At 49.4% G+C, this 26,537-nt stretch overlaps 1 protein-coding gene across 3 annotated transcripts in view; it reads left to right on the top strand.

Moving 5' to 3' along the window:
• Positions 1 to 26,537, top strand: part of PKD1 (polycystin 1, transient receptor potential channel interacting) — a 132,960-nt gene that overhangs the window by 46,166 nt on the left and 60,257 nt on the right. For 2 of the 3 annotated variants that reach the window (XM_067534291.1, XM_067534290.1), the window contains exons 2-11: positions 6,600 to 6,671; positions 9,097 to 9,168; positions 10,929 to 11,098; positions 13,618 to 14,286; positions 15,068 to 15,251; positions 18,583 to 18,797; positions 20,994 to 21,109; positions 21,195 to 21,321; positions 23,607 to 23,881; positions 24,470 to 25,219. In XM_067534291.1, the coding sequence (XP_067390392.1) occupies positions 6,600 to 6,671; positions 9,097 to 9,168; positions 10,929 to 11,098; positions 13,618 to 14,286; positions 15,068 to 15,251; positions 18,583 to 18,797; positions 20,994 to 21,109; positions 21,195 to 21,321; positions 23,607 to 23,881; positions 24,470 to 25,219 (2,650 nt within the window). Of the gene's footprint in view, positions 1 to 6,599; positions 6,672 to 9,096; positions 9,169 to 10,928; positions 11,099 to 13,617; positions 14,287 to 15,067; positions 15,252 to 18,582; positions 18,798 to 20,993; positions 21,110 to 21,194; positions 21,322 to 23,606; positions 23,882 to 24,006; positions 24,043 to 24,469; positions 25,220 to 26,537 lie in introns of those variants that run through there. The other variant, XM_067534292.1, reaches the window with a different exon arrangement.

Genomic DNA, 26,537 nt, shown 5'->3' with positions numbered 1-26,537 from the left:
GCCTGACCCTGGCTGCTTCTGCTTCTGGGTCCCTCCAAACCCTGCCCCGCACTCAGCGTGGCATGTCCATCCTGCTTCAGAAGGGCAGGGAGTCCCCCCGGCTTTCTCTCTGTGTGTTTGTTTTCTTCCTTGGCCTGGTGGCTTTTATTTTCGTGGCTTACAAACTTGAAGCTTCTTTATTAATGAATCACTGCAGCCCTCCGTCCGCCTGCACAACGCCTCGATCTGTGCAGACCGTTCTCTGTGGCGGCGGATGCTTTTCCCATCACTGTTCTGGCTGGACTCCATGCACCAAAAGGGCTGAGACAGGAGTGATCCTGCACAGTGCTTTTCCCCCCGCCCCTTTTCTTCCCTCCCCTTCTGCTTCATGAAAGGAAGGCAGGATGGGCCGGTGAATGACATAATGGGAGCATGACATCAGTCTTGGCAGTGAGACGCAGACTAGACTCTGTTTAACATTATGTTTTTCTTTGGAATAGGGGAGAGGAAAAAAAAAAAACCCACAACACATAGAAAAAGTCCTTCCACCCCAATCTGCAGGAATAAACATGATGGCTGCCCCAGCCCCGCAGAGCTTTAGTTGGCTGGTGAGAAGTGAACAGTTCGACTGTTGCAAACCCTCCGCCTAGCTAAACTTTATGAATGAACAAAGCAGCACCGGGCACCCGATTCTGATGCTGGCTCCCTTCTTGAGCTGCTCAAGGAGTAGCAGGTAGCAAAGGGGTTCAAATAAAGGGGCCAGCTGTCGCTGTCAAGTGCATAGCTGGCCCCCCATCCCTGGAGTATCTGAGCACCAAGTAATGTATTCATCCTCACAGCCCCCCTGTGCTGTAATTCCCCATTGTACAGATGGGAAACTGAGGCACAGAAAAACTGAGTGACTTGCCCATGGTCACACAGGAAGCCTGTGGTAGAACAGAGAAAGACAGTTCTCCCAAGTCCCAGGGTAATGCCCTAGCCATCTTTCCTCTCTACATCTTGGTCCCATTTGAACCCAACTCTAGTGGGCTTTTGGCAATGTTGATAATGTTTGCTTAACTACATATGTTTATCGTTAACTCAAGCATCTCTGAGCGCGTCTTGGTCATTTGGGAAGTTGTAAAAAGAGCTCTATTCATGTAGTATTTCCAGCTCAATTCCTATTCCTTAATAGTAATAACTGTTCTTTCACTGTGCCTTCCAGCCAAGGCTCCCACAGCAGTTCACAAAGACAAATGCATTGATCCTCACAGCCTCCCTGAGTAGTAACACAATCCCCATTGCACAGATGGGGAAACTGAGGCAGATGTAGTGCCTGCCCACGGTCTCATATTCTCAACCCTTGATCCATCCTCTCACCCAGGAGACAATTAAACTAATTCTCTTTTTTCATTTCTTTAAATAGGGCGTGTGACCGCCTGCATGCTGGTTAACTCTCAATCTCAGCTTGTTCTCTAGCTGGTTTTAGCTGGGCTTTGAACCTGTTCCGAATTTCCTCGGTCCTGGCAAAGGGATGGGAAAGTTTAGCCATGGCAGTTTGCCGCACCGAATGGCTGCATTTTGATCCTGTCCTGCAGCCTTAGCGTGGGGTTTTATTGGTCGGTAGTTCTTTCCTGGCATATTTCTTTTTATGCTATAACCTTGTTTGGTTAAGAAGCAGCCCTTCCCATACCGGAAAGGAATCGGATTATTTTCCATACGTGTTGCAGAGAAAACAGTGGGAGAAGACGATCAGTCCTTGGAAGTGCAGCTGGCCTAGAGTGACCGCCTTGTGTAGGTGGAGCTGCAGGTAATCTGACCGTTCGTCTCTCACCCATTATCGCCCTGTCACCTGGAACCTTGCTGCAGTCACAAGCCTTGCATAGAAGCGATCTGGTATTGCTGAAAGCCGGGGAGATTATTTTAATCCGTTGTTGGCTCAGAGAAGCAATGGGTTGACTAGCAGCCAGTGAGGGAATAACGTTTTGGCTTGAACGTGGATTGTGGTACCCTCTGGTGGTAAGAGTACAGGGAGGATAAAAGCCTTACTAGTAGGGCTGGCTAATGGAGCTATCCTTTAACTCAGGCAGTAGAAGCCTGGGGTTCTGGAGTCAAAGGTGCTTGGATCTGTTGCCAGTGCTGCAGTATTTGAGGTATAATCCAGACCTGCCAGTTGGCAGAGCTGTAATCCAGGGGCTGATTAATATACGGCAAGTAAGCCGCATTACGCTGTGCATCATTGCTTATGCTGGGCAGGTTGTCTGGAAGTGGCCCAGGTGCCCTATGGTCTGTGGAGAGAAGCTTCTTTCTATTCCCTGCCCTTTCGTGGAGCAGGCCACAAGGGATCCTCATTTCTAGTCTTGGTCGCGGGCAAGGGTGAAGTTTAATCGTCACATGGAGTCAGGGCTGGTCACGTAACCGCTCTGTGCTCGGCATTTACTCTTTGACCAAATGGGGATAATGATACTCAGCTCCCTGAGATGGGGGTCTGCAGGGGCTCAGTGAATTAAAGTTCAGAAAGGAGGTTGAGGCCTCAGCACTGAGATAACCTTGGAAGATGGATGGATAGGCACCAGAGTTCATCGTTTCCCATGGGGGGGTCTGTCTGAGGCCTGAGAGAGCCTGAAGCAATGAACTGTCTGGTGAGGAACCCCAAAGGAGCCCTGTGCAGACACTAAGGTGTAGGAGATGATAGAGGGGAAGCCAGGAGTGTACAGTAGAGTTTGGGGTGCAGCAGAGGGGAAACCAGCTAGATCTGTCAGATACCTTAGGGAGAAGAGGAATCAGGTATCATATGTCACATGCAGCCCGCCTCCTTGACAATTATGTTATCTACAAAACTAACAGAGCCGGGCAAAGCCTTGCTTCTCTGCATGGTCTGGCCCAGACATTGCTTCGAATGACCAGTCATCTAGTCCCATGGTGCGACTGTGTGGCTGCACGTCTGTTTGTTTGGGAGCGGGCTGTAGTTTTGAGGAACACCGTGGAGGAGCTGTCAGGGCTGAAACGCTCTCTCTCCCTTTGCCCTGGGCCTGAGGTGCTGCCTGACAGCCTAAACGGGATATTTTCAGACGTCTCAAAGGAGAGAACTGAGAAAGAAATACTCTAGCTGTCTGCTTGTTATTGCAAGGAAATTAATTACCCGCTGTGTGTGCACCCCTCACAGAAGGTACACAGTGCTTGCTAAAGACTTGGCCAGCTGTCAAGCCCATACTTTCACTGAAGGTATGTAGTGTTTATGCACCGAAATCCTTAATAGCTTGGCTGTCTTCTCCTGTAGGTTAGCCGGGGTCTGGTAGCAGCGAGTAGATAGGTGGGGTTGGGGGGACAGCCAATGCTAGCAATGGCTTTGGCTTGTGGCCAAAGGGAAATCAGCTCAATAGTCTAGGACTATTTTGGTGAAAGTGACTGAAATGGCAGGCGGCCAATCTCAAGCTAACCAGCCTCACACGGTTTCAGGAGAAGCTGAGTGCTAGGGGCCCAGCAGCGGAGTGTATTTTGAAAGCGTGTTAAAGGAACACGGTCAAGATAACAATCCCGTATTTAAGAACTATCAGCCATCCCTGAGTTAGGGGGCGTTGGGAAGGGGCACTTTAGGGTCCTACAACCAAGAGGATTTTTTAAAAAAAAAAGGTCACTTTCCACCCCGGATGCTGTTTTTGTTTCGGGGTTCTTGAGTGGGTTGGTTGGTTGGGGTTTTTTGGGTGTGGTATTTTACTTGTTATTGGAGCTGGTCAAGTAATGCAAAAAAAAAGTAACACAGAATTTAATTGGTGACATTCACTCGAGCACAGCAGGATCGTCACAAGGCCCATACGCCCCGTAAGGCCCACAGAGCCCATTAGGTTGGCCCTCTGCATAACGGTGAATTTCACCCTCCATGCATAATGGCAAGGTTTGGTGAACAGACTGTTAAATAATACCAGATGAGCTGTACTCATCTTAGACAGCATCATTTTGTGTTTATAGTCAGTTCTACATTTTGTCTGCTGCACTAGCATGACACACCTGGGTTTGGGTTGCCAACATCTGCATTTTATTGCAAGTATCATGTTGTTAGACCATTTTTCTTAAAGCCCCAGACCGTGGAGTCATGTGATTATGTGAGACTGTCTGCTTTCATTTTAAAAGTTTTCAGTTGTCTTAGTTATGGAGAAAAGTGAGAACACTTGATCCCAAAAGGCTAAAAAACCAGGAGGCAAGTTAAACCAAAAAATGTATTTTTAAAATGTCAGCCTACTTAAAACAATCTTTCTGTTTTGGTGGAGCCTGACTCACAGTTTTAGGACACTTGAGATTGGCACTACAAGACCAAATGCTCTGAAGGGAGAAGGTTTAAATCCACCCCAAAGTCTTATTTTAATTTCTTTACATTTCATGAAGCTATCTTTTCCTCTCCAGTTTTATAAAATATTTTAGCAAGGATCAACTCAATTTATTCATAAGAGATGCAAAAGTGCCCCGTAACTATCTTTACCTGTCCTCAATGAATCACATTGTGATGCAATAATTATAGGTGATGTGGCCATATAGGTGTACAGTAGAGATCCAAGGAAGGTAAGACTAGAGAAATGAGACAGCATCTCCACAGGGAAGGGATTAAACCTGTCTTGACTGGAGCAGCTGGGATCCAAATCCAAAGATGTCTAATTTTTGTGAGTGGGAGTAACCTTGATGTCTGGAAATTAAATGCCTCCTACATAAGGTGCAGCTCATGCACATTTGTGGGAGTTTAGCAAAGGATTCTTCATTTTCTGCTATTATCTGGCTAGAAGGAAATGCATGTTGCTTTGTCAAGCCTCTTTGTTGGCTTCTGCCTTTGTGCATTTATTAATTTTTATTTTGCAACACTCATGTACCCTTCAGTGGGGCTGCTAGAAATTTCTTCTAAATATGCTGTTAGCTTGGAGGCAAAATCCTCCAGTGAAAGTCTGGGGAAAGAAATCCCAACTCCCCAAATAAATGCCCCGTTAGGCATTCCCTTCACTAGTCTCCCAACATCCCCACATTCCTTGTGGTTCCAGGACAATTTTCTGTCCGTTATTTGAGAGGATTGTTGAATTTTGGACTGTGATTTTACTTTGTGTGTTCAGTTAAAAAAATATAGACCGAATTTAGGTGTCAGATCAGTGATCAGTCAGGAGGATTAGACCTTGTGGTGTGAAATCAAAGATGAGTCAACCAAGGTAAATTGCAAGGAAGGCCCTAGGAGAGAATTCATGGTGTTTAAAAAAAAAAAAAAAAAAAAAGTGTGTGTGTGTTGGGGGGGAAGGGGAGGGGGCTCTGAATTTTATTCATTACGTAGCATTTCTGGAACCTAAGAGAGCTGTAACATGGGCCTGATCCTGTCAGGCCACCTTGAAGGATCAGCCCATTGTGTTTATTCCAACCCCCTTTTCAGCGTGATAATGTACTGGGTCAGCATTCAAACAGCTTAGAGAACTGTGGCATTTACTACTAGATAATAACATAGACCGCTATTAGATTGGTGTGTTAAAGGGACACGGTGAAATATTTTAGGCTCCCAATTTAGGTTTTGTCATGTGTTGCAAAACCTAATATAAATAGCAAGGTTTTGGTCTCTTTTTTAGTGCGTGATTGCAAAAGGTTCTCTTGTTCCTTTCATTTTTTTACTTAACCGTTTTCTTCCCCGTGCTTCTTCTCCAGCAGCATTGGGCTAGGGTGTAAGAAATGAGACTCCTTGGGAACTGAAATGGAAACTGACTAGTTCATGTTTACTGTACTTTGAAATGTCACTTAGCTAGGACAGTGAAACATAAATTGAACAGCATAAACAGTGTCAAGTGAATGGGATGTTGGAAGTAGATTCAGTTTGAATAAGGTGACGGTTATTAGTAAGAGAGGGAAGGGTTTTAAATGGTTATTTCCCCAGTGTTCTTTTATATAGAGTTCAATACGGCCCCTGTATTTACTTGAACAAAAAATATTTTAGAGGGGTAGCCGTGTTAGTCTGTATACAGCAAAACAACAAGAGTTCTGTAGGACTTTAAAGACTAACAAATTTAATTTCAGTACTGAAATTAAATGTTAGTCTTTAAAGTGCTACAGAACTCTCGTTGTTTTAAAAAATATTTTGTTACTCCTCCTCTTCCAAGTTCTGCAGTCATTAAAAAAGAAAAAAGATTTCTTTTACTTAAGTTGAATGTGTCACTCCTGTAATTAATTACCAGTTCTTCTTTGGCACCGGTAACACTATCTGAAGGTTCCACAGAAAATTCTGTGTATAACTTAACAACTACTTTGTCAAAATTATTCCTTAAAGTAATTTCTTTATGAGGCGTATTTTAGACTTCAGTTTTAAACCAGTGCCTCGGAATTAGTAATAAATTTGTCATGCCTGTAATTATTTTACTTTAAAAATGTTACAGGGGTTTTTTGTGTGTAGTGATAGGCCTAATTCATATCGACATGTAACACAAAGCTTGGAGCAGCGGATGCTTTATAGCTGGGAAAGGTGTTATTTTTGGCTGGGAGAATTGTTCCCTTTTAATACACCAAGAACTTACTTTCTTGTCTGGAATCTGGATGGAGTTTGGAGAGAGTCTTTTCTAAGCCTTAATGGTGGAAGACAGACAAAATGAATTTGCATGATAATAAGGTGCACTGTTCTCTTTCTCTAGGGATCTTTCCAATAACAAGATAACCAGTTTAGATGTTCGGGATTTTGAACAGCTGACTTCCCTGGCAAAACTGTAAGTACATGTTACCCCTCCATAGTCTCATGGCAAATTTAAGGCATGTTTGAGCAATTATCTAAAATCCCTTTTGGTGTCTGGCAAGCTACCATTGTTCCATAACACTTGATCTGACCTTCCTGGCCCTATATCCCCTATGCCCAAGGTCAGATGCATCAAACACCCTTTTTTACTGTTTGTCACAAGCCTGATTTGTCCAATATAGAATATTTGCACAGTGCATTTAGCGTTGCACAACGTGCATGTATGAGTTAGGGAATTACTGATTCTGTCTGTCGGCATTCAGAAGTCCAGATACAATTTGATTCAACCCAAATGATCATGCTGGTCAATGGCCAAGTAATTGTAAATGGGGACATAATAAAGGACTGGCCCTGGGGGTGTTGGTGTCTCAGGTGTGGGTAAAGGGTTTTAGAACTCGGTGCCCAAATCCCACGGAATTTCTGGATGTCGGGTACCTAACTCCCTTAGACTCTTCCGAAAAGCCCAGCTGCCTTCTTCCAAGTTTTCCAATTAACACTGGTATCACCAAGAATGCTTGGAGAGAGACGGCCGTGGCTTGTCTGTGAGCTCCCTGGTTTGAATGCTATTCAGGTCAAAAGTAAACAAGAACTATTGGCTTCTCCCTGGCCAAAGGGCAGGAGCTGGGGTCTCTCAGTCCAGTCCCTGCTAGGAGGTAAGTACACAAGAACCGCCACCCCAACCAGCACTAAAAACAGCGCCTTTGGCAGCTCCAGCATTGAGAGCAGGGTGGAGCGGCCCAGGGAATCTGAGCTCCCCTTTTGCCCCTAGAAGTGGGGTTCCCCCCAGGGCAGAGCTGAGATGAGCTGGTGAGACCTGTGCTGAGCCTGTTCTTTGGGTGAACACGGGCTTCAGATGTCAAGCCAGCGCCTTTCGGTAGCACCAAATCCACGTCGAATGAACAAGAAATGGACCCACAGTAAGGAAAGAGAGAGGCCATGTTAGGCCAAAGCGAGCCCTGGGACCCGACGGTCAGCTTACCTTGTGCCAGCATCTCGTGCGCCGGGCCTCAGTTTCCTCTCTTGTCCTTGGACCCTCCACAGGCTCATAGGCCCTGCTGGTGCTGCCGTCCAAAGCGAAAGGCCTCCCCCCCTTCCAGGGATACAGTGATGTCCAACGGAAGGAGGCAGAACAAGCCCTGGCCCGCAGCCCTCCCTGGGCTCCGACAGCGCCTTAGCCGCCTCACTGCCCCTCGGCCCTGAGTGCGAGGCCCACCCCGCTCTCCTCTGAGGAGCTGCAGCTAGCTGCCCTCCGCCTGTGTGTCAAGCCCAGCGAAGGGGGGTGTGGGGGTGTGGGGGGTGGGGGGTCCTCATCTCTCCCTTCGCCTCAGGCTCCAGCCCCCAGGCTCTCCCTCGTGGAACAGCCATCCCCTCCGAGCTCGCCACCCTGCATCCCCATCCCTGCTGCACCACTGCAGAGCCGCCGTGGGCAGCCACCCCGCTGCCTTCCCCGCAGCCTGCCTCCGGCCTCGCCCCCTCCCTCCAAGGTAGAAGTCTTTACTCAGTGGGCCCCCCCCCGGGGGCACGGCCAGGCCAGGGCGGAGGAGGAAGTGCCACCCAGCCCCGACCTGCTCCGTGCTCTACCGTGGGCCTGGCCACGGCCTTGGCGCCCAGCTGCGGCCTCAGCCCCCACCCCCGAGCCCCAACCGTGGTGCCACAGCCTCACCCCCCCACCCTGGTCTCGGCACCTGGCTCCCAGCGGCCAGGGCCTGCTGCGGCCCCCACGGTCCCTGGGGACAGCTTTGGCCCCTGGCCCCTTCCACAGCCCCCTGACCGTGGTCCGGCTCCCAGCCCCAGCCGGGGGGTGGGGTGGGGCAAAGACAGGGGTAAGAGGGGGGCATTAGGATCAAAAGTTTGAGGACCATTGCTCCAGGGCCTCTTCAGGCTAAGCCTTTTGTGTAGTGTCTTGCATACACACACCCCCTTCCCCAGTCCATGCCCCCTGGCCTCAGGTTGCCTCTTTTATGGCAGGTCTCGGGTCCATCCTGCAGTCACCTGACCTGCCTCGGTCATGTAACTGCAGCTATAGACCACCTCCCCCAAAACCTCAGCCTGAAAGAGGCTAGGTCCCCTTAACAGCTGTGCTGCCTATGGCCGGTAAGGGCTTGGCCCAGCACCTTTTTACATCAGGTTTGTTAGGACTTCTTCCCCCTCTGAGGGTCCGCTGGCTCCAAGAACCAGAAAGAGAAGAGGGATGGATGGGAGGACAGAGCACTTGGCTTTCAACGACGATGCCTTCATATGTGGTGTGTCCTTTGAGATGAAAAATCCTAGAGCAGAGAGCTCCCCCATTCCCTCCCCCCGCTGTCCGAAGCCCAGGGGTGAATCGTCACCCTCTGTGAACGGCAAAACAATTATTCGTAGCATTATGATTATTAATCTTGTCTTTCCCTGCGTTACAGAGATATAAGCCGCAACAAGATTTCTACGTTAGAAGATGGAATATTTGATAATTTATTTAATTTAAGCGAAATGTAAGTTCTTGTTCTTTAATCTTCAGCTCTCTGAACGCGGCTCTCGGTTTCTGACTTCCCTTCCCCTCTGTCCCCGCTGCGTCTGAGCTCACGTGGGGTACCTCTGCGCTGCAATCAGAGATGGGACTGCAGCGCGTGTGGACGTACCCGAGCTGGCTCCCAGCAACCGCAGGGAAGCTGCAGCAGCATGAGCGAGCCACCTGAGGCCATAGCCGGGGTCCTGGCTGGGGTGGGGTACCCCGTGCTGTTGTGGCTTCACGGCTATCAAAAGCTAGCTCGGCACGTCTACACGGGCTGCAGCTGTGGTGTAGGTGTACCCGAGGCTACGTCTCCAAAGCTGGGAATAGCTGTGCGCACTGAAATGCTGCCTGGTAACTCCCCCGTGTGGACGCCACGGTGCTCGCTAACAGGGTCCTCGTTCACATTAGCGTGGCCGTGTTTGAAGAGGAGAGGACTAAGGCAGCCCACACTAGGAGCTTTTAGTTTGCGACTGCGATAGCCACGTAGGGGAGTTACAGTCTAGCACGGTGGTGGGCACAGCTGTTCTCACCCCCATAGGCCAAACTGTGGGGCAGTGCAGAGCAGACGAGCCCTCGGTGAGTTTTCAACAGCACAAACTTCTTATTCACTTCGGCATTTTGAAAGCACGCGACGCCTAGAAAAATAAAACAGCTGGAAGTGGCAGTGCTAAATCTCTGCTGGACTTCTTGCTCTGGGAAAGAAGGCAGGCCTAGTGGCAGGGGCACTGAATTTGGACTCAGGGAACAGACATTTCGGTGCCTAACTCACTTAGGTGCTTTTTGAAAAGGCTTACCCGGAACGAATAAACTCCGAAGGTGAAATCAACATAGTTACGGCTTCAGTGGCTTGAAATCATTCAAACAGCCGAGAAGAGAACTGGCAGTCGTCTTTTCCCCCTGTGCTCTTCAAAAGGAATGTGCAAATGAGCAAGAATCACTGTCAGGTCTGCCTTTTAGCTCCTAGAGTGCATGAAGCCCATTTCTGACAGTAATAATAATACCATCTAGCTCTTCCGTAAGCATAACCCAGACGAGGAGCATGTGGGTCTTTGTCTTCTTCTAGAGGCCGGTGCCCAGGTTGATCAGGAAATTTGCTACATGTACCAGAAAGGAGATTTAATCCTTTAGTTCAAGCAATAGAGGCCTATGCTTTTAATAGAGAACTGGGTTCAAATGCTGCCAGCAGCCCAACTACAATTGGTTATGCAAACATCTTCCCCTCTCTGTCCTCTTTGCAGCTGAGTGCCAAAGGCTGTAATTTAGGCCAAACATAACTGCAGTGCACGTTTCCATCTTTTCATGAAACTGCCACATGACAAAACTGCCGCTGCGTTTGCATTTCTTTTTTGACAAATCAGTTTTATTCTCTTAGATTTTTTTTTTAACGACACTGTAAAAATCTCCTTTAGCTTCAGAGGTTGCCATTGCAGCCAGCTGATGTTAGATGGCAGACTATTTTGAATATAAGACTATGGCTGTAATTTATTTCTAATTGCAACAATTATTTGTAGAGTGAGAAAAAAGTGCTTTCACTACTTGCCTAATTCTAGCCTTTAGAAAAATCATGTTAATTATTGCTTGATTCTCTATTCATTAACTCCCCTAGCGGTTCTTTCCAAGGCATTTCCTTGGAGTGGCGCAGATGGGAACAGGGATTTTTACGATGGTGTAATTAACACTCATCGTGTGGTTCCCATTGTCAAGTTAATGCATAATCTCTCTCCACTCTGTCTGTTCCAGAAACTTAAGTCTGAATCCATTTCTTTGTGATTGCAATCTTTCCTGGCTGCCCCGCTGGGTGGAAGAAAGAAAGGTTAACGTTAGTCGGCTGTTGGATACGAAATGCGCCCAGCCTCCTGAAGTGGCAAATCTTCCTCTTTTCAATGTTTCTTTCACCGATGTGACTTGTGGTAAGGAAGGGGGATGGGCTCTGGTTTATGGTGAAGGTAAATCTAGTGGAAACTGGTACTCCTCTAAGTACTCTTCCATTCCTTGAGTCATCTCAGCTAGTTCTCATCTAGCCCCCCGGTAGTGGCATGAAATCATTCTCATCTGATGGCTCCTTGCTGAATCTCAGACGAGGTCCTGGAATCCAAATCAAGAAAACCAGCTTGGCCGTGGATATTAATGGGGCTCCGCTTTTGTCTGTCTCAGCAGAGAAGCTAAGGATTGAATGGGCAGGGAAAGGAAGCTGCTATCTTCTCACCCCTAGAAAAGGTTCCTCCAAGGCACACTGGTGAGGAAGTGAGTGGAAGCTTGTGCTCCAGTTGCCCACGCCACACCTGTGGTACGGACAAAGAGAAGGCTTCATTCTCCCGGCAACCAGCACTATATTCACATGACGTTTCTCCCTAAATATGCACTGCATTTCACCCTAATTTTTTCCTCGGCTTCTCTGCTCAGAGCAGAGAGCTGTGCTTGCTGTGCTCTTGACTTTATTATGCGAGTCCCCGTCCATTGAGAACAGGGCTGAGCCCAGCAAACTCATTACCCACAGGCCACCAAGCAACCGCCAGATGGTGAGCTCCGTGGCCTCTTTCCTTAGGCCCCAATTCATCAAAGCACATAAGTACCTGCTTAACCATTTGAAATCCCTTTGAAGTCAATGGGACTGAAGCACGTGGTGAGGAGGGAGGAAGAGGAGCATCTGCTTAAGTGCTCTGCTGAATCATGTCCTTAATCCAAACAATAGACTTTTGTGTAAGGTGTCCCACAGAAGATGACGACACATGGTCGAATCTCTACTCTTCAGGTACAATGGAACTTCCTATCATGAGGATAAAGCTGGTCTGTGTGGGAGACAGAGCTTTGTCAGGGGCTGGTCCAAGTCTGTGGAGCAAACTCCCCAGGGAACTACGGACCGACACAAGCCCCACCTTTCAATGCAAGTGCCAGGTGCACTTCGCTGACCGGCCTTCTCTGACAAACACAGACCAGTGGGTACATTTAACAGAAAAAACCCCCAAATCCTACCAGAACAAACCTCTCCACTGCACACACCATTTTCCCTCACGGGAGCGGGTGAGAGAAAACAAACCCCGTGTGACAGATGTAAGTCATGTCAGACTGGCAGGCACTCAGATACTGTGGTGGAGAGGGTGGGATAAGAACTTGTAGAGACTAGAAAGGGTTTGGGAAATCCCACTGTTGCATGCAGTGTATTTGTAGCCATGTTAGTCTCAGGACATTAGAGAGACAAGCTGGGTGAGGTCAGATCAGAACGTGGTGTGGCTCAAAAACTTGACTCTCTCACCAACAGAAGTTCACCCGATAAAAGACAGGACCTCCCCCGCTCCGGCTCTCTTTGGGGAATACCGGCAGTTATTAATGCTATCGCCACTCACATGTGGCATGCGGGATGTAATTGGGTGGGTATTTTAAACAAAAGGTATTTTCCTAGCATCTATAATCATAACAAGGGGCTTTTCCTGGGCATTTCTGAATAGGTAGGGTGCTCAGTGACTGTCCGGGGCTTTCAGCGAGAGCAGGGCAAGCAGATGGGATGGTTATGGGAAACCGACACAAGGACACTGCATTGTTGAGATGTTTCAGGAGCTGTGTTGTAGCAACAGTCAGAAACAGACCAGTAAACATGCCTCAGTTGCGTGGGCAGAATTGGACGGGAGGCGAGGAAATCCCAGCTGGGCTGAGGCTGTGCACACCGCAAAATCAGTGTGTGTTTGTGGCAGGAAAAAAACCCCACCCCTCTCAAGCAGGTCAAGAGTTGGGGAACGCACGTGAATGTGTTACTGTCCTGGATCTGCTGCGGCTGCCAAGAAACGTGTGTGCATGTCCCATGTGACTATATGTGTGCACCCATGTACCTGTAGGTTTATACCCTCTATTTATCCACAGCCCAGGTCTGGCATGGGAAATAGCAGCAGAAGCGTCACCCACGCACTGCCCTTTTGAGGCATCTGCATGCCCCCTGCATGCCTGGGTGCTGGTGTGGGTTTATTACCCAGATACCAGAGGCACAGTGAAGTTACATGAATTACACCGGGCCACGCAGAGACTCAGTGGCGAAAGCAGGAAGAGAACCCATCTCCCCCCGTGCTAGCCACACTCACTCCTCAGCAGGGACTCTCTCAGAGCAGGTTCGTCCCCTGTGGGAGTGAAATGTTCTCTGTAGTGCCCTTTATTTACTGCGCCTTCCTGCTCCATAAATCTGGGCTTAGGGCTGGGTATCCCTGTCGCCACCGCTACAAAGGGATTGGCAAATGCCACGCATGAATTAAAGGGTTCCCAAGCAAGCCTGCAAGAGGAAATACACGGAATAGAAACTCTGTGCTATGCAGTTTCCCTGCAGCCCTCAGCCTGGGGGAAGTCCATTAGCAGAGGTAGGGTGTAGGTCCTAACTGAGGATCCTGACAAGTTATGGTCTGGCATGGTTGGTTCGCTGCAGGCTTCTCTGTTCTTTCCCCTCCAGGAGCTCGTTATATAGCATGCGTGACCGACAACTACACAGGGGCGCCCGAGTCCGTCGTCCTCTTCACGTCTGTTCTTTCTGCAAACCTCAGCGAGGAGACCTGCAGCGCCCTCTGCTATGCTGAAGGCCAGGAATACAGCGGCCTCAGTGACCAGAAGCAGTGTCTGTGCGGCGTTGCCCTTGAACCAAATTCTTCCTCCGGTTGTTTGCCGTTTTGCACTGAGCGCTCTGCCGGGCGGGCCTGCGGCGGCCCTTCCCTCGTCCACTCTACCTTCCCGGCGCAGCTGCACGCCTCTTTCACAGGGCCTCGCGGCCCTCACAGCCTACACCGCACGGTGGCCTTCGATGTCAGTATTCCAGTCGCTGTCAGCACTTTACAGTGGGACTTCGGGGACCGATCCGGGCTTCTCAACACCACCGAAAACACAGCGCTCCACCAGTACGCCCTGCCCGGGCGCTACAACGTCACCGTCACCATTGCCGTGGGCGCCAGGATCACCTCCATGCAGACTGACGTGGAGGTGGTGGCTCCCCCCGAGCTGATAGAACTGCAGTGTCCGACCTTGCTCAGGACAAACGAAAGCCTAGACCTACGGATCAGGAATAGGGGTGGCACCGGCCTCGCAGCCGTGTATAGCATTACTGCAGAGAATGAAGAGCCGGGCAAAGGTGAGTCGCGTTTGGCTGATGTGTTGCCTGCTGAAGTTGGGTTGGTCGAGCTGGGAGGAGGGAAGAATGACCCTGAGAACTGGTTCCTCTAAAGCCCTTCCTTTTCAGGCCCTGCCAGCACTGGGAATCAAGGGCCTGAGAGCCCGCAGCTCAGTGATACACCCCTGCCAATCGCAGTAAAATGTTCTGGTGGAAAGGAGTGCCCGAGACACAGCGCACTGGAGAACCAGACCCAAATAGACGGGGCATTCTCAGGACCCAGGGTTTCTCCCATTTCCCCCTAGCACCTTTTTAGTCGTCTGGTCTCTCTCTCGAGGTGTGCCAGGAGAACCCTTGCGTCACCATGCCCATCTGGCCCACAGCACGACAGTATCCGGGAACTTCAGGCTTCTCTTCTTTCCAGCATTCCTCATATCCTCCCCTACCTCCTCCTGATTCACTTTTCTCTAAATTCCTCCTGGTCTATTCATGTTTTCGCACGCCCCAGATTAGGTAACAACCTCCACCCACCAGCAGCCCATTCACGGGGTAAGAACCCACGAATCTCAGCCCCAATTGCACCCGCCCCTGCGGCTGGAGCTTAGGGAGAAAGACAATGGGCTGGGTGGCTTCTGGTAGGTTCCTTATCATCTCTGTGGGCCAGCCACTAAAGGGAGACGTGATCACACCCGCTGAGCTGATACCTTACACTTGCATCTGGGCTCCCTGTGGTGGGCGGGGAGTCCCACCTTTCAACGCCTGTCCAGGGAAGGGACTTCATGCTTTGGTTTGTCTCATGCAGTGGTTCACCCAATGTGCCCATCCGATGGCCTCATCTTCCCTGGCAACAACCACTGCTACCACTTGGTGGTGGAGAAGGCCGAGTGGCTGGAAGCCCAGAAGTGGTGCCAGGTCTATGGTGACGGGGAGTTGGCTTTTGTGAGCAGTCCGGAGATTAAGAGTTTCTTGGTCTCTCGTGTTATCAGGTGAGTGAGGGCAGGAACGGTTGGGATTTGCGGTGGGCAGGTCGTCGCCTGGTGTGTCTGTGGGTGGCTTTTTCGTGCCGTTCTGATGACGCCCCACAGTCCAAAGGGCATCTGTGCTCTGCCGGGATCGGCAGTAGACAAAGAAAGGGGTGTGCAGAGCCCAGCGTGAATTTACCTGTTGGCGGGGCATAGCTGACTCTGGAGTAAGGGAAGGTCTGGGAGAAGCAGTGCAATAAGTCATGGTTCCTGCAGCCATTCATCAGAAACCAAGCATCCCAGGGCATGTGTGCTTGGTCCCTGGGGATGGCCAGATATAGAGGGATCAGGGTTACTGCATCCAGTGAGGAAAATCCCAAGGTCCTGGGCGTGTACATCTGGGTGAAGCTAGTCACGGAGTAAATAGGAGGAAGGTAGTGGACTGAGCGGAGCCGTACCGCAGCATCCCTCGCTGTGACCCTGGAGCGACTATTGAGTTTGTTAGGAATTGAATCCCGCTAGAGAGGCATTTTGTGCGTGTGGATCGTTTGAAAGAGACCGTGGAAACCTGACACCCTGCCTGCTCTCTGTGGGTATTTCAGAATCTCTAGTCCTTTTAGTGAGGGTCAAAGCTTGCTCAATGTTCCTTAGCTAAAATGTCCCAATTCCCCTAGCTTTGGTACTGCCCACCACCCCAGCCATGGCAGCTGTGCTCTCTGGGTCCAGTTTGCAAAGTGCTGCAGGAGTCGCCGTGACGCTAGCACGATTCGAAAGCTACCGGCGCTATAGAAAGGAACACAGTTGTGCCGTAACCCCGCCTCTCACAGTTGAGTCTCACGCAGCCGCAGCCGTCCAGTCACAAGGTGTCAGCCCTGGCCCCCTTATCCCTTTTGAGAAAGAGCAGCCCACTTCCCCCAGTGTTGGGCTCTGAAGGCTTCTGTTCCACCTCACAGCCAGTTCTTGCTAAACAGGCAGCATGGAAAGTGTCAGCTTCTGATTAGATTCACCCCATGCATGCCCTTTCTGCAACCAGCTGACTTAAAGGGGAAGTGCCCAGAAGTTTTCAGGGGTCTGACAGCTTTTGTCAGCCCGTACAGATGCAGATGTTGGCAGGGGCTTCTCAATAAACACGTCCCAGAAAGCACGCGAGATTGGAGCAGCTGCATGTGACATAGCCTTTGAACACTCCTGCCCTGGACCCAGCGGCCTTTCTCCTGAACTTGTTTTCTTGTCTTGCTCCCTTCACAGTGGGCTTGATCTCCAGATTACAAACGTGCTGCCTGGCATGGCCAAGTGAGAGGAGCCCATCCTTTCTGAAGGATTAGGAGCAGGTCACTCGATTTATCTTGCATTACGTGCAGGGCTTTTGATGGACTGCAGTGGCGATGAAATCATGAGACCTAGGAAGCTGTTTCCCAGCTGCTGCAGCTCATTGTTCTCCACTCCGGCTCCCTTATTCTATTCTAGTTATTTATTTATTAATCCGTTCAGATAAACATGAATGAGATGATTCCAGGATGTGATTTCCCTGGCAATAAAAGACGAATGAACTAAGCCATGGAACTCGTGACTTCCATGGTTTCTTGTGGGAAAATGACAGAAGCAAAAATCTGTTTCCCATTAGTGCGCGCAGCAGTTATGGTCACTCTCTTCTCTTCCTCTCTCCCATCATTTGATCATCTTTCTCAGAACAAGTGTGCTATGAACCAGTTCTCCCCTCCCCCCCGAGAAACAGTGCCCTATGAACCAGTTCCCCCATACCTTTTCTTCTCTCTCTGCTGACCCATGATAGACAGGTCATTACTTCTCAAGAAATGCTACTGCTGTAATAAAGAAGGTGCAATCCAGCTCCTACTTCAAATGGAAGAATTTACCCCGGTGCACCATTGTTTATAGATACTGGAACTAACAGCCAGGGCGGGGGCAGGGGAATAAACCTTTTTCTTTCTTTCTAGATCATAGCTGGAATTAGAAAAGGAAAAACTCTATTGGGTTTTAGTGGTGGCAGCCAATAGGCAGTTTCCTAGCCGCTCTCGTTAATCCCTTCCAATGGTTCAGGAACAAAGCACAGCAGTTATTTATTTCCTAGTCTTATTTGCAGTGAAAAATGACCGATTCCCAGAACAATGGTTTCCGTCATCGGTTTTCAAGATGACCTCATTAAATCATGTTATCTGGTGCAGACGTGGTGGTGGAGAGACACCAATTATCTCCGTAGGCTGCTCTTTGCAAAGCAGCTGTGCTACCTTGTGAGCATCTCAGATTTCAAAAGTTAAGCAGAGTCGGGCGTCGGTGCCGTTTGGAAGGGACACCTTCAGGAAATAGATAGATGGTACAGGTGGGGGCAGCGAAAGGCCGACGAGCGATGCTTTCTGCTGCGAGTTAGCGTGGAACAAATGCCTTCGCATAAGAGCAGCATCTTTCGGGTGAGACACAAAGCAGAGGTCCTGACTGCCTGGGAGCAGTAGTGATCCCACAGGATTGTCCACATGAGCCGACTTTGGTGGTCAGCCAAAATTCCAAATTGGGACGTCACATTCCCCTGTCCTAAAATGATCCTGGCAGTTTCCATTGTAGAGGACATCCTTCTGCACTTCATGACACAAATTGCTTTGCTTTGCTTTGCTCTTGTATTCTACCCTACACGTTGCTATCTTCCAGTGGTCAATGATGATAATCTATATATTATTATATATTTCCTGGTCGTGGACCAGCGTCTATAACTACCTATCACAGTAGGGTGTTAAACTCTGCACCAATGCTATTTCCAGCGGGAGTGTTGGGCTCATTACTGGAGAATACTGCAGTCACTTTTCTTAATGAGAGATTCCTGTGGGTGAAATGTGAGGTTTATAAACGATACAGACGGCGCTGACAGTTAATGGAAATTCTCCTTTACCTAGAGTGCACCTCTTCAGGAGAATCCAAGTTCTATTCCAGAGGCCATCAGGAGGTCCCCAGTGCAGCTCAGTGACATGTCTGAAGTTCCTACATGGTCACAGCTTTGTTATGTTGCTGATTCTGAGAGTGCGCCCATCACCGTGGCGTCTGACCTCTTGAGAGGCAGCTTGCCTTTATGCATTAAATGCCTTTCTGATGATAGCGTGAACAGATTAGCCGGTCACAATATGGTTTGCTTCTTAGGAGACGGTCTTTCAAGAATCAGGGCTTTGCAGTAGAATGAGTCTCACAACCATTCAGTAATTAAAGGGCTCTTTAAACATTGACTGACCCATGGATGGAAACTGTTGTTATGGTTATTTTCATTGAGAACCATAGATGGCGTCTATCCCAGAGGCTTCTAATGCGTGTGATTTCCTGACATTTTCTGGCATTCTTTCACATTTTTTTGAAGGGGCCTTGATGTCTGGATTGGATTCAATGATTTTGCAAGTGCTGGAGCTCAGCAAAGGGGCGAAGGATTTAATCTGGAGAGCTGTCAGAACTGGTTGCCAGGAGAGCCCCATCCATCGAACGCTGACCACTGCGTCCGGATGGGCCCGACGGGCCAGTGCAACACAGACCTGTGCATGGCCAAGCACAGCTACGTGTGCGAGTACAAGCCGAAAGGTGGGCTCTGCTGCTCCCCTGTTATCAGCAGGCTTTCGGCACCTGGGTCCCGGTTGGAGGTGGATGTATTTATCATCAGTTATTGGCATATGTCAGTCCAAAGGGAAGGGCCTTGTTTTTTTCCTGGTTAATCATCATCTTTGTTAGATGGAAGTCAGAAATTTCCGAGCCTCTTACAAATGTTCTGGAAGTAAAAGCATGCGTTGTAGAGTCCCCAGGAGGAAAGTAGAGTGGGCTAAATGGCCTGTTGTATTGCCACCTACAATATTTGAGCTTGCATTAGTTTGCAAGCACAGAGACCAGCCCTTGAGTGCATAGAATAGGTCCCTGCACATCTGCATGCGCACTGGCCTGATTTGTGTGCACAGAGCCTCTGTCCATCTGTCCTCTACTTATCTGGGCCTTGTAACTGCGGTATCCGAGTCACATTTGTGCAGACAGTGATATAAGAGAGATTACCAGCTCGCTTAAAATCTGCCCTAGTAAGTAGGACAGGCCATTGGTTTGTCATTCAGACACGTGACTAGCAGCCCGGGGAGAACAGCCAAATGGCTCGCCATAAATTGGTGTGGCCATTGTGGGTTTTGAAGCAGGAATCTTGCACATTGATGGAGCTGCAGCACAGCCCACTAACACTACCCGACTTTCTAAAACATTCTCTAAAAATATCCATATCGTAAGTTATCCCTCAGAGGCGTGTCCTCATATTCTTAATAAAACACAGAAAAAACGTCTCGGAGAAACCCGCTCTCAGGCCGCGGGCCTTGAAGTGCATGGTCCTGCTACGTGACAACAAACCCTTTGTCCTTGCTGGGACATCAGGGAGGAAGACAGAACAAAACGTGGCTGCACCATATTCTTGCTCCCTAGTTGTGCGTTTGCGACGTTAACTGCTTGTGCAACCCCCCAGTTGTCTCAGCAAAGGAGGGGGGCATTTTACACAGGCATTTAGTATTATTTTATTGGCCGCTGCTTCGGTTCCCCCACACTTTCCTGTCCAGTTTGCACGTTAAGGGCATCTACGCTAGGGAAAAGGTCGGGGTTTGCGAATCTCACCATCCTTTCCTAAGCTAGAAATATCCAGAAAATCTGCTAGCAAGCAAGCCCCGTCCCTGCTCCGGGGGGACGTCTGGGAGGTAACACCAGGGACAGGGTTGCCTTCTGTGAGCTGGCCGTGCCTTCCAAGGGCTGGTTCAGCTCCTGTCTCTCCTGGAGCCTCCCGCTTTGTGGGCACAGCAGTGCGGCTGCATTCCTTTTTTGCACCCCCCGTGTGCCCGGTCTGCTTGGGCTGCAAATGGTTCCTCCGTTTGGCTAGCCGAGGACAGGCTCCCTGAAGCTCGTGACCAGGTTGGGGAGCCAGCGACAAGTCTTGGGTGGGCCTGTGCCCAAGTTGGAACATGCACTGGCTCCGGCATAGGCTGTGTACCTGGTTGTCTAAGGTGCCACATTTCAGGGTGACTGAGCGGAGAGTCCATTGCCTGTCTGACCAGACGAAGCCACCCCCCCAATAGCACAGGCAGCAGGAGGAAGCAGAGTGGCTGGAAAACAGATTCCTCGCCCCCCGGGGGAGGGAATGGAAGACAGATGGGGATGTGCAGAATAAGATGGGAGGGCACTCCGATGAAGGGTAAGGGAAAGAGATGGAGGAACCAGTCTGCCTATGAAGGGAGCGTAACTGCTCATTAATACTGTACCTCTGTGCCTGCCCTGGTTCTGAGCAAGCCTGAGCTAGTTTAGGTTTTCTTGATGGAAGCCAGGTGGCTTTGGCTGAGTTTTACATGGAGTTTTGGGGGCTTTATTTAGACCCCAAAATTCAAAGCAAACTGGAAGGTGTGAACCCCAGGGGGAAGAGGACGGGCAGAGTTTGCAGGATTCCCAGCAGCCAAAACGGCTGACTGTTGCGCGGCTTTGTCATCACGCTAGGAACTCTGCAGACGCTAATTACACAGGGTGGGAAAGGAATCAAAACCACAGTGAGGAGAGAAAGGTAAAACTGAATCATACGAGCAACTGCCTGTCCCCGAGAATTGAGGGATCATGTGATTTGAACTGGTCCAAAACCCATTTTGCAATTCCCCCTGTGATGGGTGTTGCTGTTCCAATCTGTGATGTGATCTAGCGCGAGCAGGGCCAAGGTGCAGTTACAGGGCCTTGCTGGCTCTCCCTGGCTTTGTTTAATGCTTCCCTTGTAAACAGGAATTCTCTTAAATGCGGAAAACTTTTATGTGGGTGACCCTGCGTTTGACACGCACGGGGCTGTGAGACATGTGACAAGAGAGGCATCGCTGCCGGCTCCATCGGCCACTGTGGAGGTAAGAAGGGCTCACGTCCTATCCCCCGGGGAGGGAGCTCGGTGGTGGGTGCAGCACGGTGAAGGTCTTGGGTCTTGTTTTCCAGACAATGGTGTTCCCCAGTTTGGAGTTTCAGCATGAAGCATTTTTAACAGCCTTTGAGTTTGTGACTCAAGAACAGCAGCAGCCTATTCACGTGAGGTTTCAGGTGCACAGACCGGCACGCAGAGAAGGTAAGACCTCGCCTCTCTCTCGTTCCCTGACTTCACGCTCTTTTAAAGGTGACCCACAGAGGGTTATTTGAAACACTGGGTGTATGGCCTTTCCTCTTCTTTAGAAAGGAGGCCCGAGAGAGGCTTTACGGTGTTTTGTTTTGGTTTTTTTACTCTTGAGGCGTTGCGCGGGAGGTCTCCTCTTCCCTGGTTTTGCTGGGGAATGTCGTGGGGGGGGATCTCAGCATGTGTGTATCCATGAGCTCTCGCCCTTCGATGGGACGGTTGAATCTTTAACACAGTCGCCTTTTCCACAAAATACGTATTGGGCATTGGCGTTCAATCGACAGAACAGAGACCCTTCCCCTCACCGTGGCTTGGGCTTCCCGCCTCTTCTGGGCTGCTGGTGGCTTCACTCGCTTTCTGGTCCCGCGGCACCTCCTGGGCCCGGTGGGATCTGAACTTCTGAAGTAGACATCAAGTGAGGAACCTCCCCCCGGCAAAGGGCGGGCCAAGCCTCCAGAGCTCTCCGCTCACCTGGAGTGGCAGGGAGGCTGCCGCTTGAGAGTGAGGAGAGGCGCGCTAAGCCATATCTCCATGTACTGAAGGACTGAGGCTCTAAATCATGGAGATCCATAGGAATCCTCCAGGACTCTAGCTGTAGAGATCCAGCCCACACAATAGCCCCCAACCCATAGGAGACAGAGATAGGGATAGCGCACTGGACAAATACGAGAGAGAGCGCGGCCCGCTTTAGACTGACACTCCAGCCATAGCTCTGTGGTGATGGGCTGGTTGTGCGGGGAAGGTTCTTCTCAGAATGTCTAGGGTTAGCGTGTATGCTGGGTGGGGCAGGGGGAAACTCAAGTGGAGGAGGTGAGGAGTAGCGGGAGGGGAGAAGAACCAGGAGAGAGCTGGGGACAATGGAGCCAGTCAGAGAAAAGAGATAGGTGGGGAAACTCCAGGAGGGATTTGCAGTGGAGAAGGGGGGGTATCTTTGGATGGGGAAGAGAAGAGGGGATTTATGCAAAAGAGATAATGACTATTCATCAACTAGATAAGTCAGGGCATTGCATCATTAGCATACAGGTGGCAGCTTTCTGGACCTATCCCCATTGCAGGTGTGGCACAAGCTGATTGCTTTCCTCTTTAATATCCACGTGGCTCACTGGATTATTCAGAATGCACCATTTCCTGTACATTCCCGGGGGAGGCAATGCTGATTCCCAGACCAAGACACAGAACCACACTGGGAAAGGCCTAGTGTGCTGCACGGATCCCCTTTCTGCACATTTGCCCTGTGTCTGCCTCAGAAACAGTCAGCACTCTGGCCAAGAGTCCTCTGTATTGGCCAGGTACTTCAATGCTAGGACAGTTGTGGGGGAATTACTTTGTGGCTGCTGGCATGAAAATACTTGCTGCAAATTAGGGGTTAAATGCAGAGCCAGTGCATACAGCGCTACTGCATGGACTTCAGTGAAATTACCCCTATTTTCACCAGGTCTGCATTTGGTCCCAGGTGACTAGCTGTTGAAGCCACAGGATGAAATCTCTTATAATGGGTTCCAAAGGCTTTCTTAAGGAATTGTTGAATGTCATGAAATATGGAGACTGATAGATCTTGTCCAGAAATGAATTCGCCTTCTGCGTTATTTCTTTCTACGTGAGAATGCAGAAAATGTCCCATCACACTGGAGTATGCTCCATCTTGATATAACAGCTAACATGGGAGAAAATTTCTTCCTGACAGTGAAACGTGAAAATAGATAATCCTTATCATTTTGGCTGAAAAGAGATGGAGGGTATAATCTAATAGGCCTTTTCTATGATTCTCAGTGCAACTGTGCAAGATGCACAATTTCTGTGGGAATGAATTTTCCACAGGAACGTTTGATGCAGTCACACAGTCCGCCGTTTTGAAAAAAGAAAAATAGGACATTGGAAAATTGATATTCTGACATTTAAGCACTAACTTGTGAAAACTAACAATGTGTTTTCAACGTCAAAGCCAGCTCTGCTCAAAAAAATGGGCCTGCTTTCACTTGGAAATAGGTCTGTTTTAGCTGTAAAATTGGCCCATTTTGATTGGAAACGGGACCATTTCCCCCCCAGCCATATGTGCAATCTTAATGAAATTTTCCGCTCACACGGTCAATGTAGTTGATTGACATTTTTGACTTTTTCAAGTTCCTGGAAAAATGTGAGAAAATCTTGAATTTCAAGCATTTGGGGATTTTGTTCTGAATTTAATTCTACACAAGTATGTGCCTACGCTATCAGATTTGTTCTTTCCTCCCGCCTTCCAGGTTACAAGGAGGAAAAAAACGCTACATATCCATTACGCACTTCTCAGGATATTGGGAACTGGACACTACTTGAATGCCCTGCTGGTTTCCAGTGGTGTCACTTGACTAATACATGTTTGTCGCTAAGCAGTTGCTGCAGCCCAGTGGAATGTGCCAACGATTCCATCACCAATAGCACCAACTCCCTCCTTTTGCACAATGAAAGCCAGCTCAGCTATGAACTCATCAAAGAGTTTCTCTTCACTATACCAGCTGGCACCTCTGCTCAGTATCTGGTAAGTGTGTATTAACTGGTATAACCAATGTGTGGACAGGGATATGTTCCCTGGGTACTGAACTGTGGGTCCAACCTGTGTGGCCGGTGTTATCCCCATTTTACAGATGGGGAAACTGAGGCACAGAGAAGTGAAGTGACTTATCCATGATCCTACAGCAGGTAAGCAAGGCAGAATCTGGAATAGAACCAGGAGCTTTGACTTCCACTTCCTTCCTCTAACCACTAGCCCTCTCCCAATAATTTGTTGCAACAGTAAAGTGGATGGAAGGGTCAGTTTTCAAAGCTTGGTGCAGGATTTAACTGGCCCACGCTCACTGCATTTGACAAGAAGGTTGAACTGTAGAATAAAACTGATGTTTGTCTCGTAGTTTACAGCACACTCAACTCATATTGGCGAATAGGGTAGCATTTTAAGAAAGTTTCCTGAGTTGTGTTTTGAGCTACTGGATTTGCTATGGGCTTTATCCTGGCTGTAAATCCAATGGTAAACTTTCTCTCCTGCCCCAATTCAGGACTGAGGGTGGGTATAGCGGTGCCTGCTGAGAATTTAAGCCACGGATTCAAAATAATCTCCACCCTTTCACAGGTGATGTTTAAAGGGGAAGACACCTTTGTCAGGCCTCAGGATGTCTTCAGCATCCAGCACGATGCGACACCAGGCTTGTTCCTCCATTGCCAGCCAAATACCATATCACCTTACAGAATCAATTACTTAAGCAGAAACTCTTCGGCCTGGGTGCCCGGCCTGTCTGCCAACCTCACCGGTGCAGTGTGGATGAATGACACCATGTGCTCTCTCCGGGTTCTTTCGGCCACCGAGCAGATAACACCGCTTATCAGACAACACAATCCTGGGCTGGAGCGTCCCGGCCTCTACACTGTTAAAGCCACAGTGGACAATGGCGTCTTCAGTGCCAACTTGTCTTGCAGTTTCTGGGTCACTTCTCCGGTGTCAGGCCTCCGTGTCATTTACCCCCCTTCTCACGGTGGTAAAGTCTACGTGCCAGCCAACCACACATCACTGGTGGCAAAGATATCCTCAGGGGTGAACGCGACAGCACGCTGGCTTGGCGAGAACCGGACCTTCCCCTTCGAAGGGGCATGCCCACCAGCCATCGTTCCGCTGACGGCAGAATGCTCCAGGGACACCAACGACACCTGGTTCTCGGTGGTCGAGCTAAGCGGCATCGGGGAAAGCGGGAGCATTATGGTACTCACCGTGGAAAACTCGGTGAGCTCCCAAAACGTCACCGTCAAAGTGAAAGTGGAGGAGCCCATTCGAGGACTCCGAGCGACCCCCGACCCGGAAACTAGGGTGCTCCTAAACAACCGGGTGGTGAGTCCTTCCGCTGTTGTTAAACGGGTAACAAGGTTTTCGTTGCGGCCTTTACTGCGAGTGCTTTGGGTTTGGGAAACCAGCCAGGTGGCTCACAGGTGCACGGCTAATGAGGACCTGCACCTCCAGTCAAGCTGCTCTCTTTTATGCATGTTAGATGTGGCCTTTCATCCCCTGGCGAACCCCAGCACAGCTGCTCGCTGGGGAAGACGTGGATGTCCCTGAATTAGGGGTGCAACTTAGCTGTACACCTCACAATGTCAACCTTAAATAGCCCAGCAGTAGGGGTACACTCCTGACGGGAGAATGTTAGCTTGCCCTTTCTTCCCTTGCTCCCATACATTGCCCAAATGACCAGGTGCGTGGTTCATGTCCCTCTGACTTCCTTTTGAAGTTCTGATTTGCTATAACAAATACCGTCCACCTATCAGCCGGAGCTCTATAAACCTTGTTAATCCATCAAAGTCCTGTAATTATCCTGGTGTCCTCAGTCCTTTTCTCAACTCTTCTTTCAAAACTATAAAGTTAAACCCTGCTCAGAGACCAAGGAATCGCTGTTTGGTAACTGCCCATCGGATCTGTCAAATGCTCTGTTTTAATCTTTGGCTGCTTATGGCAGAAAGTATGCAAGTCTGTGCCTGCAGTGCCTTTCAGTCTCACCTTCACCAGCTGGTCTCTGTAGCTGTCAGGTTCAGAAGTCTGAGTGTGCTAATGAGACATGTTATAGACAAGCAGGAATCCAACCCCGGTCTGTCAAGTTCAACTGGATCGATTTAGGCTTCAGGTCAGGTATTTCCTAGTGAAAAGGGTCAGAGGTTCAGTTCAGAGAAGCAGGCAAAGCATGGCAGCTTCTGCAAAGTTATTGGAGCCTCTTGAAGCAGGAAGGAAGCATGGTGAACAGAAGTCCAGGGAGGGGGTGATCAGGAGAGCTGGGTTCTGGTCCCAGCTGTGCCATTGACTAGCTACCTGAATGTCCCCGTCTGTATAAGGTGGCTAAAGATGCTCACCCACCTCTGGGAATTGCTTTGAAACCTATGGCCAAGAAATGCTCATTACTATTCCCTGCAAAAACTGAGCAGGAAGTATTGGAAAACCAGGTTTTCTAGACCATCCCGGTAAGTGGGACTCTTTTCTTTTTTAAGGCATCACAGCCCTTGAAAAAACTTGACAGCAAAATCATTTAGACTGTGAATTCTCTGGGGCAAGGCTTAGTGGGTGTGTTGTTGTAAAAGCCATGCTTAGTTAAGGAGCCGGAGGCTGGGATTTCAGCAGCATTTGGCTCCCCAACTCCCATTGACTTTTAGTGGGATTAGGGCAC

This window comes from Emydura macquarii, unplaced genomic scaffold, assembly GCF_026122565.2.
Source record: "Emydura macquarii macquarii isolate MOO-44397 ecotype Brisbane River unplaced genomic scaffold, CSIRO-AGI_Emac_v2 contig_3390, whole genome shotgun sequence".
Lineage (NCBI taxonomy): Eukaryota > Metazoa > Chordata > Testudines > Chelidae > Emydura > Emydura macquarii.
This window is presented reverse-complemented; position numbering and strand designations above follow the sequence as displayed.